The sequence below is a fragment of the Ixodes scapularis genome, unplaced genomic scaffold (genome assembly GCF_016920785.2).
Source record: "Ixodes scapularis isolate PalLabHiFi unplaced genomic scaffold, ASM1692078v2 PGA_scaffold1__304_contigs__length_218370807, whole genome shotgun sequence".
NCBI lineage: Eukaryota > Metazoa > Arthropoda > Arachnida > Ixodida > Ixodidae > Ixodes > Ixodes scapularis.
Genome location: NW_024609846.1, coordinates 79464886 through 79480447, shown reverse-complemented (window position 1 = coordinate 79480447; position 15562 = coordinate 79464886). Strand labels below are relative to the sequence as shown.

At 46.8% G+C, this 15562-nt stretch overlaps 2 protein-coding genes across 3 annotated transcripts in view; one reads left to right on the top strand and one right to left on the bottom strand.

The window, feature by feature from the left end:
• LOC8042179 (acetyl-coenzyme A transporter 1) overlaps positions 1 to 3241 on the top strand; it is a 29652-nt gene extending 26411 nt beyond the window's left edge. Inside the window, exons 9-10 of one of the 2 annotated variants that reach the window (XM_029983196.4) lie at positions 1767 to 1946; positions 2266 to 3241. In XM_029983196.4, the coding sequence (XP_029839056.3) occupies positions 1767 to 1925 (159 nt within the window). In that variant the 3' untranslated portion in view covers positions 1926 to 1946; positions 2266 to 3241. Of the gene's footprint in view, positions 1 to 1766 lie in introns of both variants that reach the window. The other variant, XM_040500124.2, reaches the window with a different exon arrangement.
• Positions 3190 to 15562, bottom strand: part of LOC8042178 (transmembrane protein 201) — a 27484-nt gene continuing 15111 nt past the window's right edge. Inside the window, exons 7-10 of the mRNA XM_002415297.5 lie at positions 11783 to 12039; positions 8024 to 8359; positions 6484 to 6810; positions 3190 to 4360 (exon numbers count right to left, since the gene is read on the bottom strand). Of these exons, the coding sequence (XP_002415342.4) occupies positions 4230 to 4360; positions 6484 to 6810; positions 8024 to 8359; positions 11783 to 12039 (1051 nt within the window). The 3' untranslated portion in view covers positions 3190 to 4229. The remainder of the gene's footprint in view (positions 4361 to 6483; positions 6811 to 8023; positions 8360 to 11782; positions 12040 to 15562) is intronic.

Genomic DNA, 15562 nt, shown 5'->3' with positions numbered 1-15562 from the left:
TCGCCAAAAAGATGTCCGAAATTGCCTTCATTGTCCCTTTAAGCGCTTCTTACGAGTTGTAAATGCGAAAGCATGCATGCCGTTCTTCTGCTCCTGTGTTTCATTTGCGGCGTATTTGCGTCGGCCATGCAGGCGCTCTCCCAGCTTTCCTCGCAGCTGACCTTGGACGCTTCGTGTTACAGGCGCACTCGCGGCGCGGACACGCAGCGCCATGGGGTGGCGGTCGTTGAAATGGACGTGCGCAGCGGCCAATGGGAGCCTCGTCAACATGCGCTAGCCAATTGGACCGAAGGCGAAATTGATTAGCTTTAATCCGCTCCTTTGGGATCGAGGAAACTAGGTGCCGTTGTCTGGGCTTTTCGCGTGGTTTCATAGATGGGAGCTGGCTTACTTGGAGAAAGGATGTAAAGTGCAGTTTGGCACGCTTCAAACTGATAACGTCGGCTCGCTCCATGGGACAGCTAATGCTTTCACATTAATAAGTAACTTCAAGAGCCCATAGGAACCTCTTAAAAAAGTGCAAGCACCATGTGACTATAATGGCCAATCACATGACTCTAGTAGCCACTTTTCTGCGGGCTTCCATGGGCTCCCACGGGTGCCAACTACAAATTAGTTCCTCGCCATAAATATAGATCTAAAATAAAAAAAGTTTTTTTGTTGTAAATTTATTTTATGGCATCAATGTACCATTCAGGCTGTTAAAAGTTTTGTTTTTCTTTGCATATGTTTTTTAAGAGTTCCCATCACTTACAACTTTAGCTGAGTGAATGCCGGAGAAGAGGTCGCCCTCCTCCATATCCAATGTTTGCTCTGCCAAAGTGGAAAGGGGTGGGAGGAGCTTTTCCCAAACTTTGAACCCGTCACCGACTAGAGGAAGTGTTGGGCAAGTGCAGCCGCACCTATGGTGGAAGAGGGTGTGCGGGAGGCGGGAAGAAAGAGAACAAGCACCCACTTTGCAGGAGTAGACCCTTTGCGAAAATCCCAAAAGCCTATGCGAGCCGCGCGACGAATAATGGAAGTCCTTGGTATGCCCCTCCCACCCAAGTGGCATATGCCAGCAGGCGCAGGTTACCATGGCAACAACTTTTGAGCAGCCGAGTCGGGCGAGCGACGAGCCAACGGCTGCCCCTTTTTTTATCTCTCCTTTGTACCGGCTCGGTCGTCTGCTGCACCAATGCTTTGTCGAAATATGCCACGGTTGCGGTGCAAAAAAAGTGGATTCGGTGACACTTCAATACAAGAAGGCAAGTTACGACGAATAACGTATTCAAATAAGTTCACCTGTCGCGATGCCTTTATGCTGCCACAGATACGGTACGCCGCCAACGACATACGACTTCGGCAGATGGGCGGGATGGCGGATGGCTGCAACGGCTGCTGGCAATAGCTGCCGGGACGAGCGCGCAGTCGCAACGAGAAAGCGCATGATCTGTACCGAGGGTTCCCGAAATTCCCTGCCGTCGTGGTGCTGTACATTTTGCAACGGGCCTATTGGGGCGTTCCTCAGGGCCAAAGGTTTAAGAATCCTCACCTCGCAATATATTTATTGCGAGCATCAAGGTGGCCTTGAAGAGGTTTGAAGCCCGTCACATGCGCATTAATTGCCCAAACTTCCGGCATTTAAGCGTGCAATCTTTCCTTTAGCCTTTTTCAGTGCGGTAGAACGGCATGCTTGCTCCCCCAACCACAACCGTAGACTATGCCATAATGCAACACATGTGCCGGAAGGCTTTCGTCGAGCTCTCCCGTTGCTCCTCGCCCAGGCGTGTGCTGGTCAGGGGGGCACCTGCGAGACCACCCTGGACGGCTACTACATTGAGATGGTGCTCTGCATCCTGCTGGGCTTTGTGTGGCTCCTCTACGCCAGGCGGAGGGCCCGTTGGTTGCAGTCGCTGCCGCCAGCCGCCTGGAGGTGCTCCTGAACCGTCGGTCCGTTCGACGAGGTGGGCCGACACCCCGCAGCACTCGATCTGCGTCTTTGCCACGGCGCCGATTTTCGAAGAACTTAAGTCCTCGACGGAATGAGAATGGCAGGACGTGTCTTTTGAACGCCCGGCCTCCGGCAAGCGCTCCATGCCTTTCGCCGTGCTTTGGCTGTGCACGCACGCACTCCGGGTGCAAGAGATGTTGAAGCGTCGTTGAGGAGCTCGTACCAGAGGCGGGACAATGGAAGCTCCTCCCTGCGATTCTCACCCTGTCAGTGATTGCTGCCACCGGTGCTGTAATGGTGTTGAAGTGGTGAAACACGTCTTCTTCTTTCAGGACAAAGGTGCTGTGACCACCAATCTCCTCCTGTGTAAGGGGGTTGGGGCTCAGTCACCAATAGTTCCAACAGAGTTCACCACAAATCTCGTCGTCTGCGACACAACACCAACTGTGTTGACGGCCCCGGTGTTTGAACTATCCGAGTGGAAAAGAAACTCTTGCCAAACCTCAATCCATCAAGCAATGACAAGTGGGCATTCTCTTTTTCTTGCTTTATACCGGGTTGGCAAGCGTCGCAGTGTTTTGATGGTGAAAGGACCTTTAGACATCTGATGCCGGGAAACATTCCGTTTTTTTATGTTTTTCAAAGGGTCGTATAAGTTGAGTGTCTTGTGCAACTTTGCATTTTGCTGGTTACACCAGAAAACCTGTTTTTATTGGATTTGTGGGTCAATTTCTTCTTGTCTCAGGTGCTTCTTTCAATCTATTCGAATTTGGCTGGTGTACAAAACTCTCGCAGAAGTGCATTAAAAGCATAAACGAGTGTGAATATGTAAATGTACAGGGATATGAATTTTGTTGATGCCTTGGTGTCAGATACAACCATACTAATGTCGGGTGACCGTGCAAAATGTGGTGACCACCCAAAAGCTGCATTTTGCACACGTGCAAAATGCCGCTTCCAGGTGGTCACTAAAAAGATGGTGACTTTCAAACAGTCCCTAAGCTCTGGCACGCACCACTAATTGTGCTTTGTAGGACTAGCCAACCTAGACTCCTTAGTGTGGCATGTTTAAACATCTTTTATTGAAAAATGTTGATAATTGGAGCACAAGTGAGAGGAGATGCAATTGGAACAATTATACCATCTACAGTAAATTCAGTAAATGTGCAGACAACAAGCAACAAAAAACTCCACTTGGCAGATTGTGTTCCACCATGCTCAGACGCTCAATCGAAAGACTGACAAGCTGCAGCATGGCTCGCATCACTTCAATATTTATTTACCCCAATAAAATCTACACGAGTGTTCTCTGCATTGTTTTTCTGATCATACATGCACAATGGTTCATAATGGTAGTATGGTAGCCTACTCAAAAGGGCTTGCCGATCAAAAATGATTTTGGCCCCTGGTCAAAAACTATACAATTCATTCAGCTTTAAAAAGGCAGTGTTTTGGACATTCCATATAGAAATGGAACATTTCACTATAAACAAATCCTAGCAAAATTCTAAAAAAACTGAAAGTTGACTGGGTCACTTAAAAAGAAATATGCATATGTCAAAAAAGTATGAGGCAACATGTCGATTAGCTTACAAACACTGGTAAAAAAAACAAGCCTGGCGAAATATGGGAATGCACATTCCAAACAAAAATTTAGCTTTCGTCCAAAGTCTAGACAAGTGCAAAGAAATTGTGAAGAATGAGTTAGAAACAAAATATGTCGTCTTTTGAGGTGTGGTAGACAAATACAAAAACAATATAATAATGCGACTGACTACATCTCGCACATGCTTGAAATTTCGTGTTCATCATTAGACTCCGCGTCACGATTGTGCTTGGTGTTGCGGAGGGCACGGGCAAATTAAAGGTGAGCAATTGGCGGTTAAAAATTCAATAGGGTTGGGTGGTTCATCGTTTTCACGGCACAAAGAAGGCCAAGCTTATGGTTGCTTTACAATGGTTTGCCTTTGCGCTGCAAAAGTTATAATCATGCAGCACCGCTCCATTCTAACTATTGTTTATGCACCTCTAATCTCAAATGTACGAGAGCCACCGAAATGGTTTCCACGGCCATGTGCTAGCGTGTTCCACGACGCTGCACAGACTTCATAAAACAATTCATAAAGAGTGAGCCACATATGAACCAATGCTTACTGCTTACCACATAACCATGGTCGGCAATATTCCTCAGGCTCGCCGCGACACCACAACAAATGCAATGACTTGATTATCACAGCAAACTGCAGGTCAAGCAACCGCAAGAGCGGCGAATGACACCGCGAAAAGACTGGCGACCTCACTGCACTCCAATTCCGACGCAGGGGAGGGCAACAAAGTAGGCAAACAGCAGCACGTTGGCACCCACGCTGAGGAGCAGGAGCAGGCGAGTGCATGGGACGCGCTTCTTGGCTGGCGTCTGACAGTATCCTGCACAAAGGACAAACAGGGACCAAAAGATGAAAGAAGTTTACAATTCTCTGTAATGCCGAATTACAGCGCAGCTCTTTAGGAGTAGGAGGGAAGGGTATGGAGGGGAGAGGAATTTACCGGGAAATTGTGGGACAGTTTCCCGGTAAATTACCGCGCAAAATATAGCGGGGAAATTTCCCACAAAGTTCAGCTGGAAAATTTGCCAGCTACATTTGGCGAGAAAATTTCTCTGCTAAACTTGGCAAAAAAATTTCCCCGCTAAATTTGGCTGGAAAATTTCCCTGCAAAACCTAGCGGAAAAAATTGTCGGAGAAATTTCCTTGCTAAATTTAGCGCAAAAATTTCCCGCTGAATTCATAAAAAAAATTTCCCCGCTAAATTTAGTGGAAAAATTTTTCGCCTAATTTAGACGCCATGTGACGTCATTCAAGATTGCTGTGACGTCACAACTGATGTCATTATGGGAAACTTCCCATAACTCAATGCGCGGTTATGGCGACGGCACTCAAGTCTGAAACGGGTGCCTAAAAGCTGCGCTAAAGAGAACATTTTTGGATCATTCTCCATTTCATCATAACTCCAGACAGGCTGTTTTAACATTTCTGAAGGACGGAAGAGCTTCCTGCGATTTCAGATGGAGCTTCGGACACCTGGCAACAGTGACTTTAAGCACAAAGATGGCTGAAGTGTTGCCACTCTGAAGTGTAACATATTTAGCGTCTCCAGTCAAAGCGGGTCTCGAAGTTGCAGGCTCGTGCCTTTGCATTTGGTAAAACTGCACACAAGCCCTCCTTTTTTTTGGCTGTAGATTTTGAATGTGTCGTCACGGCAAATTCCACCCACTTTTCATTGTTGGAATGTGTACCCACCGGTACTATGCTCGTTGAGCCCGTTTCGTTAGTTGGTGATGCCATGACGCCTCAGGCACGTAACTGTATCAGCAGGGCTGGGTAGGTACCATTATTAAAGGGCCATTGTTAACTACAAACTAAAAAGTCACTTCGGTACCCCTTGAATACAAAGTCCATGAGGTGAAGGTAATCTTGCAGGAACACCGAAATCATTTTCAAACCAATTTTTTGGTCTATGTTAAAGGGACACTGACAGGGTATTTACGCTCGCCAAAGTTCTTACTTGTACATTACATATGAGAGCTCAGCTACCCAGAAAATAATTTGAGACTAAAAATTTGTTTTCTTTCTGACCGAAAACAGCCGATTGAGAATTGGCCGTTTTGAGTCGCGCTCACCCTCTTCTCCGTGGCCACGTGCCATTTTCTATGGTTTAGAGACAACCACCAAATATAATCAAAGCCGTAGGTCATCGAGACACAGACAATATTAAGAATAGAAAAGAAATATGACAATCATTTTTTGTAGCTCTTAAAAAGCTGGAAATGCGTTGTTTGGGGCAAAAAAGTATCACAGCCAGGTGACTTCCACCACCTCATTCCTCCTCCATGTTTCTTCTTCCTCTCCAGTCCGGTTTCGAGCAGTTGCATTTTTCTTTTATTTTATTAAAACTATATGTGACGCTGTAGCAAAATAGTAATTGGGTAGTCTTCTGACACCATAATGAATCGCCCGGCAACAAATAAAAATATAAATTTTGGTGGTGTCGGTGACCCTTTAATATCCCAAGAGGTGCCCCCTATTCTTGGCATGATTTGCTATTCTTTGAAAAACACAGAAAGGCAGATCATTTATAGTAAATACAGGGCCCTGGCCAATGGTGTTACTTAGCCAAGGCAGGAGATAGGTGGACATTGCTGACTGGGAACGACAGCAGTCTTCAGTACATCGCCCCCTCCCTGCAGTCACGAGTTTCGCAAGTCACAAAATCTAAAACTAACATTTTTTCAACCTTCTTTCTTTTTTTTTCTATCGCACACCGAAAGTTAGTTTACCCCCTATTTTCACCCGACTTGCTTTCAACTTCAGGAGGGCTATCTCTCGGGACATTACGGTAGTTCCAATACCAAGAGGAGACGGTTTCTTGCCCCACAACTTTAACCTTCAGCCGTTAGGTCCTCCTTTCCGTACCGATACGAGAAACCCTGTTCACGCGCTGACCCTTCAGCACAACGGGGCAGCACACGAGACGGGGCGGAGACAACTCACCGGCTGCTGTCGACTTTTCCAGTCCCCAGCGAGTGTTTTGGCTCACAGACGACCCGATGAAGCTCATCTTCTCGCAGTCGTCCTCATGTGGTGGGCTCCCATTTGCGCGCTGTCTTACGAAACACGTCCCACGATCCCCCTCCGCATTCGACGGAGAGCGGCCACCGAGCCAAGCCGATCTTTGGCTGGCAATCGCCGACGGCGGCGCCAGGGAGAAGCTGCCGGCCAGGGCCGGCAAAGAGCCGCTTGCCGAACTGGTAGACATCACGCTCCTTTTGATGATGGAGTTTGAGGAAGCCAGCATTGCTTGGGACGCCGGCTTTCGGGCTAGTCGAGAAAAGAGAGGAAGACCATCCGCTGAGCGCGTGCATAGCGGTAAGTCGCGAGAGTTAAAATAATTATTAATGGAACGAAGTAGGGAATGTCGTATAACGTTCATACTGGCAGCTACCATCCTTGGGGATAGTGATAATTGATGCGTTCAATTTACCCACATCTTTTCCGCTAGCTGCACCATGTGCGAGTTGCGATATTCAATTTACGAGCGGAACTGGTTTTAGAACAGCAATTCTCAAACTTTTGGCTTTCGCAGATCCCCCGACCCACTCGGAGGCTGTCTGGGGACCCCCAATACACTCTGCATCGGAGGTGTTGTACAATAACATAGGAAGGCTTTAGTCTAAAGTGTTCTTTTTTTTTTTATTTGGTGCAGGCTCCCATGAACGCTCTCGAGGACCCCTGCCCAAAAGTCAAATTTGGTGGTTTTACATGCCAAACCTACGACGGCATCTGGCACGCCCCAGCGGAGGACTGAGGATTAATTTGGACCACCTGGGGATCTTTTGACGTGCAACCAAAAGCTCGGTTACCACAGCGCCTTCTCCGCAATAAACTTCCGTCAAATTGCGGGCACCTCCGCCGGGATTCGAACCTCGAGGACCCCTGGGGGGTCCGCGGACCGCAGTTTGGGAACTGCCGTCTTAGCATGTACCGGAAGCATACTGCCCAGCACTTTTCCACACTGCGCTACACTTTTCTGCACCGATACGAAGGGCAGGCAAATCGAACAAGCCCGGTATTTATTGCGCATCGTAGTTCACTGCGGCGCTCGGCATACAGCTGGCCAGGAAAAGGCCCACACGCGTCAAGTTTCCCTGGCACCAACTGGGCAGCGCAAGACGAGTTAGTACAAAAACACACTTACAAAGACGCGCAAGCGTACAAATAAATATATGTGAATGTAAACGAGCCCCCAAAAAATGGGGGGAGGGCAGGTGGAGTTAGTCACTCTAAAGGCTGGTTCACACACGTGCTACTGCTTACGAAAAACTTCTGACAATGTTATCAACGACCCTTTCTCATAGATGGTACATACATTTGATCTCGCGAATGCTGCAAAACTTTCGCCCAAGTAAATTGTGGTTTTAGGGTCACTTCACAGGTGGCGCCAGTGTGCCAGTGTGTCGTCTCGTAAAAGACCACAAACACTCGGTCGTAAGCAAACGTAAGTGTGTGGACGGGCCTTGACGGTTAAACTCACTCAAGGCGGCAGAGTCCTTTCCCGTTGACCCCGCGAGCGAAGGGGGTGGCGTCAGCATGCCGAACGTCTGCTTCACTCCCCACAAAAACTCTGATCCGGCAGTCGAAAGCGGGCCCTTGCTGCTCGGCGAAGGACTTGCAACGCCTCCCGTAGTTGCAGAGAAGTTTCCGGCCGCCCGAGCTAATACGGACGACCCCGGCGTCGATGACTGGGGACTCGGGCGGAAGCCAGGGGGCCACAGCAACGGCCGTGCCGGCCCCGACGCGCAGCTGCCGTTTGGCGCGGAGGGACGTCCGGCCTTGCTTGGGGATTCGCGTCCCGGCGCGGACCGAGGCCCTGAAAGGAAGGCAGGTTGGAGCCTTTGAACGAGAATGTTACGGCGAAAACCTTTCCGCACTCGTGGAGCACGCTGGAAACTAAAATTTCACCAGAGTTAAGCGCCCGTCATGGGACATGCGACACTCCGGCGCTAAGCGAGCCTGTGGCTGCAAACTTTCTGGGAGGATTCCCGAGTGGATCCGAAATGTGACTACAATGCTCATGATGCTGTAAACGTTTGCAAACAAGAAATTTATGCATTCAAACATTTCCTGACTACTGGCTTGGCATGTTTTAAGCTTCCCAACCAAGTGGTTTGATAGATTTGCTGTTTTTAAGCCTACGTCCTGCAGTACAATGGGTTTCATGAACTTCGAACACTGCCGGGATTTGCAAAGGGTGACTGTCAATGATTTATAGCTAAGTAATACAAATAAAAAAAAACAAAAAAAACACACACACAAATAAAGCGAAAAGACAAGAGGAGCAAGAGTCGGACTGTGCAAATTCTGACAGGTTGTCGTCTATTTCCATGGGCTCATGTAAAACACAGAGTGCAAAAACTGAATCTCAGCATCCCCGTGAACAATCCTTGGTAACGCATTCCTTAGTCTTTTGAGCAATAGATGCAATTCACAATGCATGATCATGCATTTGCACCCCGCTGTACAATACAGTAAAACCTCTCTATGGCAAAGATTCATAGAATAGCAAAGAAGATATGGATATAGTGAAACAAAATTGAAGCATGCTTGTAATACTGGTGCAGGCATTCGTTCGACATACTGATATAGACAAGACGCCGATACGATGGTGAAGATTTTTGCTGAATGAAGAGTCTTTACCCTGGAGAAGACCTAATGTACAATGTGCAAAGAAAAGATCATCTGCTCCATATCCAGAGCTGCAAATTAATTATGACTGCATGGCACAGTGCATGTACACAAATATTTTTAAGGGGGCATTGAGTCCATTTTTGAGATCATCTATTTATGGCCATAACTCAGTCTATGGCCTCTAAGCATTCTAAAAAACCCAAGATTAGATTGACGTGCATCTAATTTCCCTATTAAAGACCAGATCAAAGAACACAACATACCCGTTTTCCCGCAATTCGGCACAGAAACTAGAGGGCATGGTCAGACATGCGATATCCAATCGTGAGCAATCGCTTCTCGCATGGCAAAAGGGCCGACCCTGACTTGTACATAACTTAAATACTCCGCTCAAGCTACCGCATCTTAAAGGGGCCCTGCAATCGTATTTAAGCGTCTACCTTTTTTGCGGTTTCCACGTCTCTTGGGGTTCGGGCAAGCCACCGGGCACGGAGAGAGTAACTAAATGTCAGTGCGTCATATTTTAACGAACGACGCAGAAACCTCCTCCACCTATGGGGGCGACCTGCGGCGCCGAAAGCGCGCGATATGTGACGTCTTTGGTCTTGGGCTTACTACTGGTCAGAGCCGCTAAGAACTTCTTTTTAGTCGAAATACAAAATATAAATGGCACAAACCATTTCAATTCTTTATAAAAGTAGTTTTTGTTCACTATTTTAGATCAGAAAAGAAACAAATGCAGTTTAGGAAGTAGGGAAACAAGAAATAACCCGTCGACATACCCGCCACCACGCGGTGGAAAAGGCGGCGCATACTAGAAAGGTGTAAAGCGGGATCAAGCACACACACGAGCGGCGAGCATAGAAAGGTCCTGGATGTACACGGCGGTGCTGCGATCGTATGGACTGGAGAATCCGACCGGTTCCGAGCACTCCCAAGGCCCTCGGCGAGCAGCTTTGGCTTGCGATTTGGCCTTTTGGAGGTATGGCAGTGCGAAGTGGCTCCCGTTCTGAACTGATCTTTACCCCCCGTGTTTGCTGTCGTTTGTGGCCAATGAAGTGTCATGTTGAATTAGCGTTTAATCGCGCAGCAAATGCAATGCGAGCCACCCTGGCTGCCCGCTTCATACAGCCTATCCAGAACATGCTTCAGTGGCGCCTTCTCGAGCCGTCGACACGGAGCGCAGAAGCCGTGACCGCATGCAGAGCTCACTACCCCTCTTCTAGTTCACGGCCACTCGAGCAACCAAGGACGTCATGAAGAAGGTTATTTTTTGCTTGTTTTTGTAGTTGTAATTTGCCTATAACTTTTAAAATGAAGGCGAAATTCGAGAAAAGAAAAGCTTTATTAAGTTACTACGTTCAGTGCGCTCAGGTTCGGTGCAAATTTAAAACCAGTAAAAAAGACCTTGCAGGGCCCCTTTAAATACTCTTGTAACTTGGTATTTTACAAATACTTTTGAAAGTGAGTATTTTGCAGTCAAACTTAAACACTTTTTGCAAGTAACTTATATTCACTTTGCAGTTACTCGCGAGTTACAGCTCAATTTGTAGACGTACGAGTGATCTCCCTTTTCTGTCTTCGTGGGGCACCTGTTTAGCGTCGGCGGATATGCGTTTAAGAAGAACAAAAAAAACAAGCAACTTGTCGGATGCAAATTTAGAAAAAAAGCTGCTCCTGCGAGCCATAAAGCATTTTGGTAAAGGCATTTTTTAATATTTTTTTCTTTTGCGGTTAGTTGTTTACCAGTATATTGCAGAATAAATTGTAACTTAAAAGCATCTTGAAAGTAACAAGCTACTTGTTTTGAGTATTTAGTACTCAAATACTTTTCAGCTCTGAAGGGATACTGAACTGAAATTTGGATTTTGTAAAATAAGGTGGCGGAAGCATTGAACGGGACACTACGAACCCCAAAACATCGCTCGCACATCGATATCTCAAACGGATGGCCGTACTTTTGGAAAAGAATAGCGTGATCAAGCGAGGTCTTTTACGTCACTGTCCTCCGGAAGAATTTGAGAATGAGGGGAAGCGACCTCACTTTTCTCCTCCTCGCTTCGGTTCATCAGCTCGACGGGACGTAGCGAAGAGGAGAGGGAATGGGAATCGTGACATCGCATACCTCGTTGGTCGTATTCAATCGTGCACTTATTTTCCAAAATACAACGATCCGTTCGAGATATCGCTGTATGAGTGATGTTTTTGGGTTTTACAGCGTCCCGCCTATCCATCCAGCCCTGATTTGTGAGGTCGAAATTTCGGTTCAGTATCCCTTTAAATGTATTTAGTACTCTACTCGGTTACTTTTCAACCTCGTACTCAGTTACTTAATTTAAATACAAGCCCGGGCCAACTAATGGCGGAATGATTTTTGAATGTGTGTGATTCGCACATGGGAAGCAATCACTTGCAATTGGCTGGCACACTTTCGATGGTCTTGTTTTTAATAGAGAAACTGTGCGTGCACGAATCTAATCTTGGGTTTCTAGAATGCTTAGAACCTGCAGACTGAACTAAAACTATAAACAGACAATCTTGGAAACCACTTTAGTGCCCCTTTAACACTACCAAGAAATGTGTAAGATTGTCAAACCAAACTTGCCACTGCTCCGAGGAACTTCACTGTCGGGTGAGATGTGAACCCGTTTGAGTAGATCTTGCAGTGGTTCGCCACGAGCAGTGGCAGTCTTGGCTGGAGGTACCTCAGTGCTCTGAATGACCTGGCTTTGGCTACGACTACGGCTGCTCAGTGTTTCCCAGTTGGGCTTGCAGGACGTGAAGGAGCCACTGCTCAGGCTTGCTCCACTTGCCCCACTCGGACTTGACGATAGACTTGTTCCAGGGAAGTTACCCAGCTTCCTGGACGGAGAGGAAAATTACCTTGGATGAAACCAGTACGGCTAGCACAATGTATTCCAAAACGAAGGAATACAACCGAAACTCCTGCCAGGTCTGCCAATAGCGAACTATTTTGTTGAAGGCCGACATGAGTATTACATACTCTAATATATGATTATCTCTGGTCAAGAACCGTTGAATAACGTAGCAATGAGTTTCCGTTAAAAATGACGCATGAATGTACCATTCACAACTTAACTAGAGCACTCCAAATAATTTGTCGCATTGCCCCGATAACCAGTGCCAGGGCAAAATGCCTTAGCTACCTTCAAGACTGGATGTTTGAAGTGGGATTACACATTGCTATAGGTGTACCTGCAGAGAACATTTTGCTGAACATATACACAACAAGTGAGTTGTACCAATTCAAACGTTGACAGTGACTACACATTTTGAGGGGCGAAGCTCCTTAGGGGCTAGCCATGTCCATATGTTCGTCCCCGCACGAGCAGGAGCTCACGAGCAGGAGCTCACGAGCTCCTGCTCCTGTGTTCAGCAGCGAGAGCAAGAAGAAAAAAAAAGGACAGAAAAAAAAAAAAAAAAAATAGGGGGCTCTGAGATGCCATCTTATCTAGAGTGCCCTCATACACACGCGCGCTTTTGCTTGAGTGGTGACATCTCAGCCATTTTCACGCCCAGTCGTTTTGTTTTATGCATTTTGAAGTGCGCGCAATACGGTGTTACTCAGCTCGAGCGCGCAGCTTTGGCTAATGCATAGACGCCATTTTACTACCCAAGTCACGCACCGAGTGCGCGAGAGTGTCACGCGCTGGCACATTCAGTGCAACAATGGATGTCTTCACCCTGAGACAGACAGACATGTAGGCACCCTAATCTTATCTGTCTTCTTAAAAAAAGAAAAAGAAAACCACACATTCTTCTACTGACATGAATGAAAATGGCACCATCAGCACTACCTATGACCAAAATCAGTATCAAGAAAAAGAAGAAAAAAAAAAGTAGGGGTTCTGAGTTGCCATCCCATCTGTCTTCTTAAAAAAAAAAAAAAAAAAAAAAGCCACACATTTTTCTATTGACATGAATGAAAACGGCACCATCAGCACTACGTTGACCAAAATCAGTATGAAGAAAAAGAAGAGAAAAAAAGATTAGGGGGTTCTGAGTTGCCATCCCATCTGTCTTCTTACGAGAAGAAAAAGAAAACCACACATTCTTCTACTGACATGAATGAAAACCGCACTATCAGTACTACCTAGTGCCACTAAATAAGCTACGCTTCAGAGTAACGACACTTGGCCATATTGTGGCTCAAAATCATGGTTGCCAGCTATCTGAAGCTTTATCTGAAATCACTGGAAACGCTTTTCCGTCCTTCACAAATGTTTTAAACAGTTCGCGACAGAGCAAAGCAATATTACATGAGCTTCCTAACACCGAATCTAATGCTGAGGAAGTCGCACTTTTGAATCATGACGATCGGCAGTTGCTTCTGCTCTGCACAAGTCCCAAAATGGCGGCGCCCACAGCAATGTCGAGGAAGGGAGTGCCTATACTCTAACCGTCGAATTCAGAAACCTCACTCAAACTACACTCAAACTGAAGGTCCCCTCCACTTCCTCGAGGAAGGCGCGAGGGCCGGCGCTGGCCAATCGCGACGGCAGATCCGTCCTCGCGATTGGCGAGAGCCGGCCCTTGAGCCTTCCTCGAGGAAGTGGAGGGGCCCTTCAGTTTGAGTGTAGTTTGAGTGAGGTTTCTGAATTCGGCGGTAAGCGCAGCTGATTTAGTGGCTCTAGTACTACCTATGATCAAAATCAGTATCAAGAAAAAGAAGAAAAAAAAAGAATAGGGGGTTCCGAGTTGCCATCCCACCTGTCTTCTTAAAAAAAAAAAAAGAAGAAAACCACACATTCTCCTACTGACATGAATGAAAACGGCACCATCAGCACTACCTATGACCAAAATCAGTATGAAGAAAAAGAAGAAAAAAAAATAGTAGGGGGTTCTGAGTTGCCATCCCACCTGTCTTCTTACAAGAAGAAAAAGAAAACCGCACATTCTTCTACTGACATGAATGAAAATGGCACCATCAGTACTACCTATGATCAAAATCAGTATCAAGAAAAAGAAGAAAAAAAAAGAGTAGGGGGTTCTGAGTTGCCATCCCGTCTGTCTTCTTAAAAAAAGAAAAAGAAGAAAACCACACATTCTCCTACTGACATGTGTCAGCAACAGGCCTTGACAAGACTCTGACCTAAGGTCGCAAACGTTGCCCGCCTTTTTTTTTTTTTTTCTATTTTCTAATTTATGTACTGCGCGTGCGTGTGAGTGTGTGTGTGGGCCTGAGATGGAACGCCTTCTTTTCATACCTATATCTTTCATTCCCTAACTCCCCTCCCCACTCAGAGTAGCCAGTCAGGAGATCAACTCCAGGCTAACATCTCTGATTTCCTTTCTCTACATCAAATAAAAAAAAAAAAAAAAAAACTACTGACATGAATGAAAACGGCACCATCAGCACTACCTATGACCAAAATCAGTATCATTAGCACCACCCGAGCTTCGCCCCAATCAACATCATTCACCACGTGGAAATGCGGTAATTTTTTTATTTATCCTTACAAGTTAATAATGTTTAGAAAACTGTTATATGAGAGTATACAACCTAAACGGTTGTAAATAGGGTTGTGGGGATATTATACAGCGTGTAGTTGGTCAGCCATTTAAAGTTGCGACGAGTCACACGCTGTAGATGAGCAATTTAGCCAGTGCAGTACAACCGCTAGCCTGGGGTCTTTAACGTGCACCACGCAGTAGTGATACACGACCGCACGCCGGTACGTTGGGTGAGCATCGTACCGGCGTGCGGTCGTGTATCACTACTGTGTAGTGATACACGACCGCTTCACGTACCTATGGGGAAGACAGTTCACCATCCGCACCGACCATCGCGCACTCGTCACCCTCATGTCTACGCAGGGCACCGGAGCCCGACCACTACGTATCAGCCGTTGGACAGCTCGTCTGTTCAACTACAACTTCATCATGGAGTATCGCAAGGGAGCTGACAACACAGTCGCAGACGCACTGTCCCGTCTGCCCGTCAGGGACACCGAAAATGGCACGAATTTTCCCGAAGAAGTAGTTTCCATTGTCTGCGCCTCACTAAACCAGCGAGACTTCCAAGATGCAACAGCTCGTGACCCCATTCTACTGAAGGTCATGGAGTACATCTCGACAACATGGCCAGCTGAAGACAAGCTGCCTCCAGGGTTCAAGCCCTGCTTCGCAGTCCGAGAACAGCTGGCCCAGGTGGATGGACTGCTGTTTAATGCCGAAAAGATTGTCGTGCCGACCAGTCTACGTGACCAGGTCATCGAGATAGCGCACGAAACGCATCAAGGGATCACTAGGACCACAGGTCTCATCAAAGAACTCTACTGGTGGCCTCAAGTATCTCTCCACATCAAGCAATATGTCCAACATTGCACCATCTGTCAGTCTACGGACAAACCTGCGAAGACAT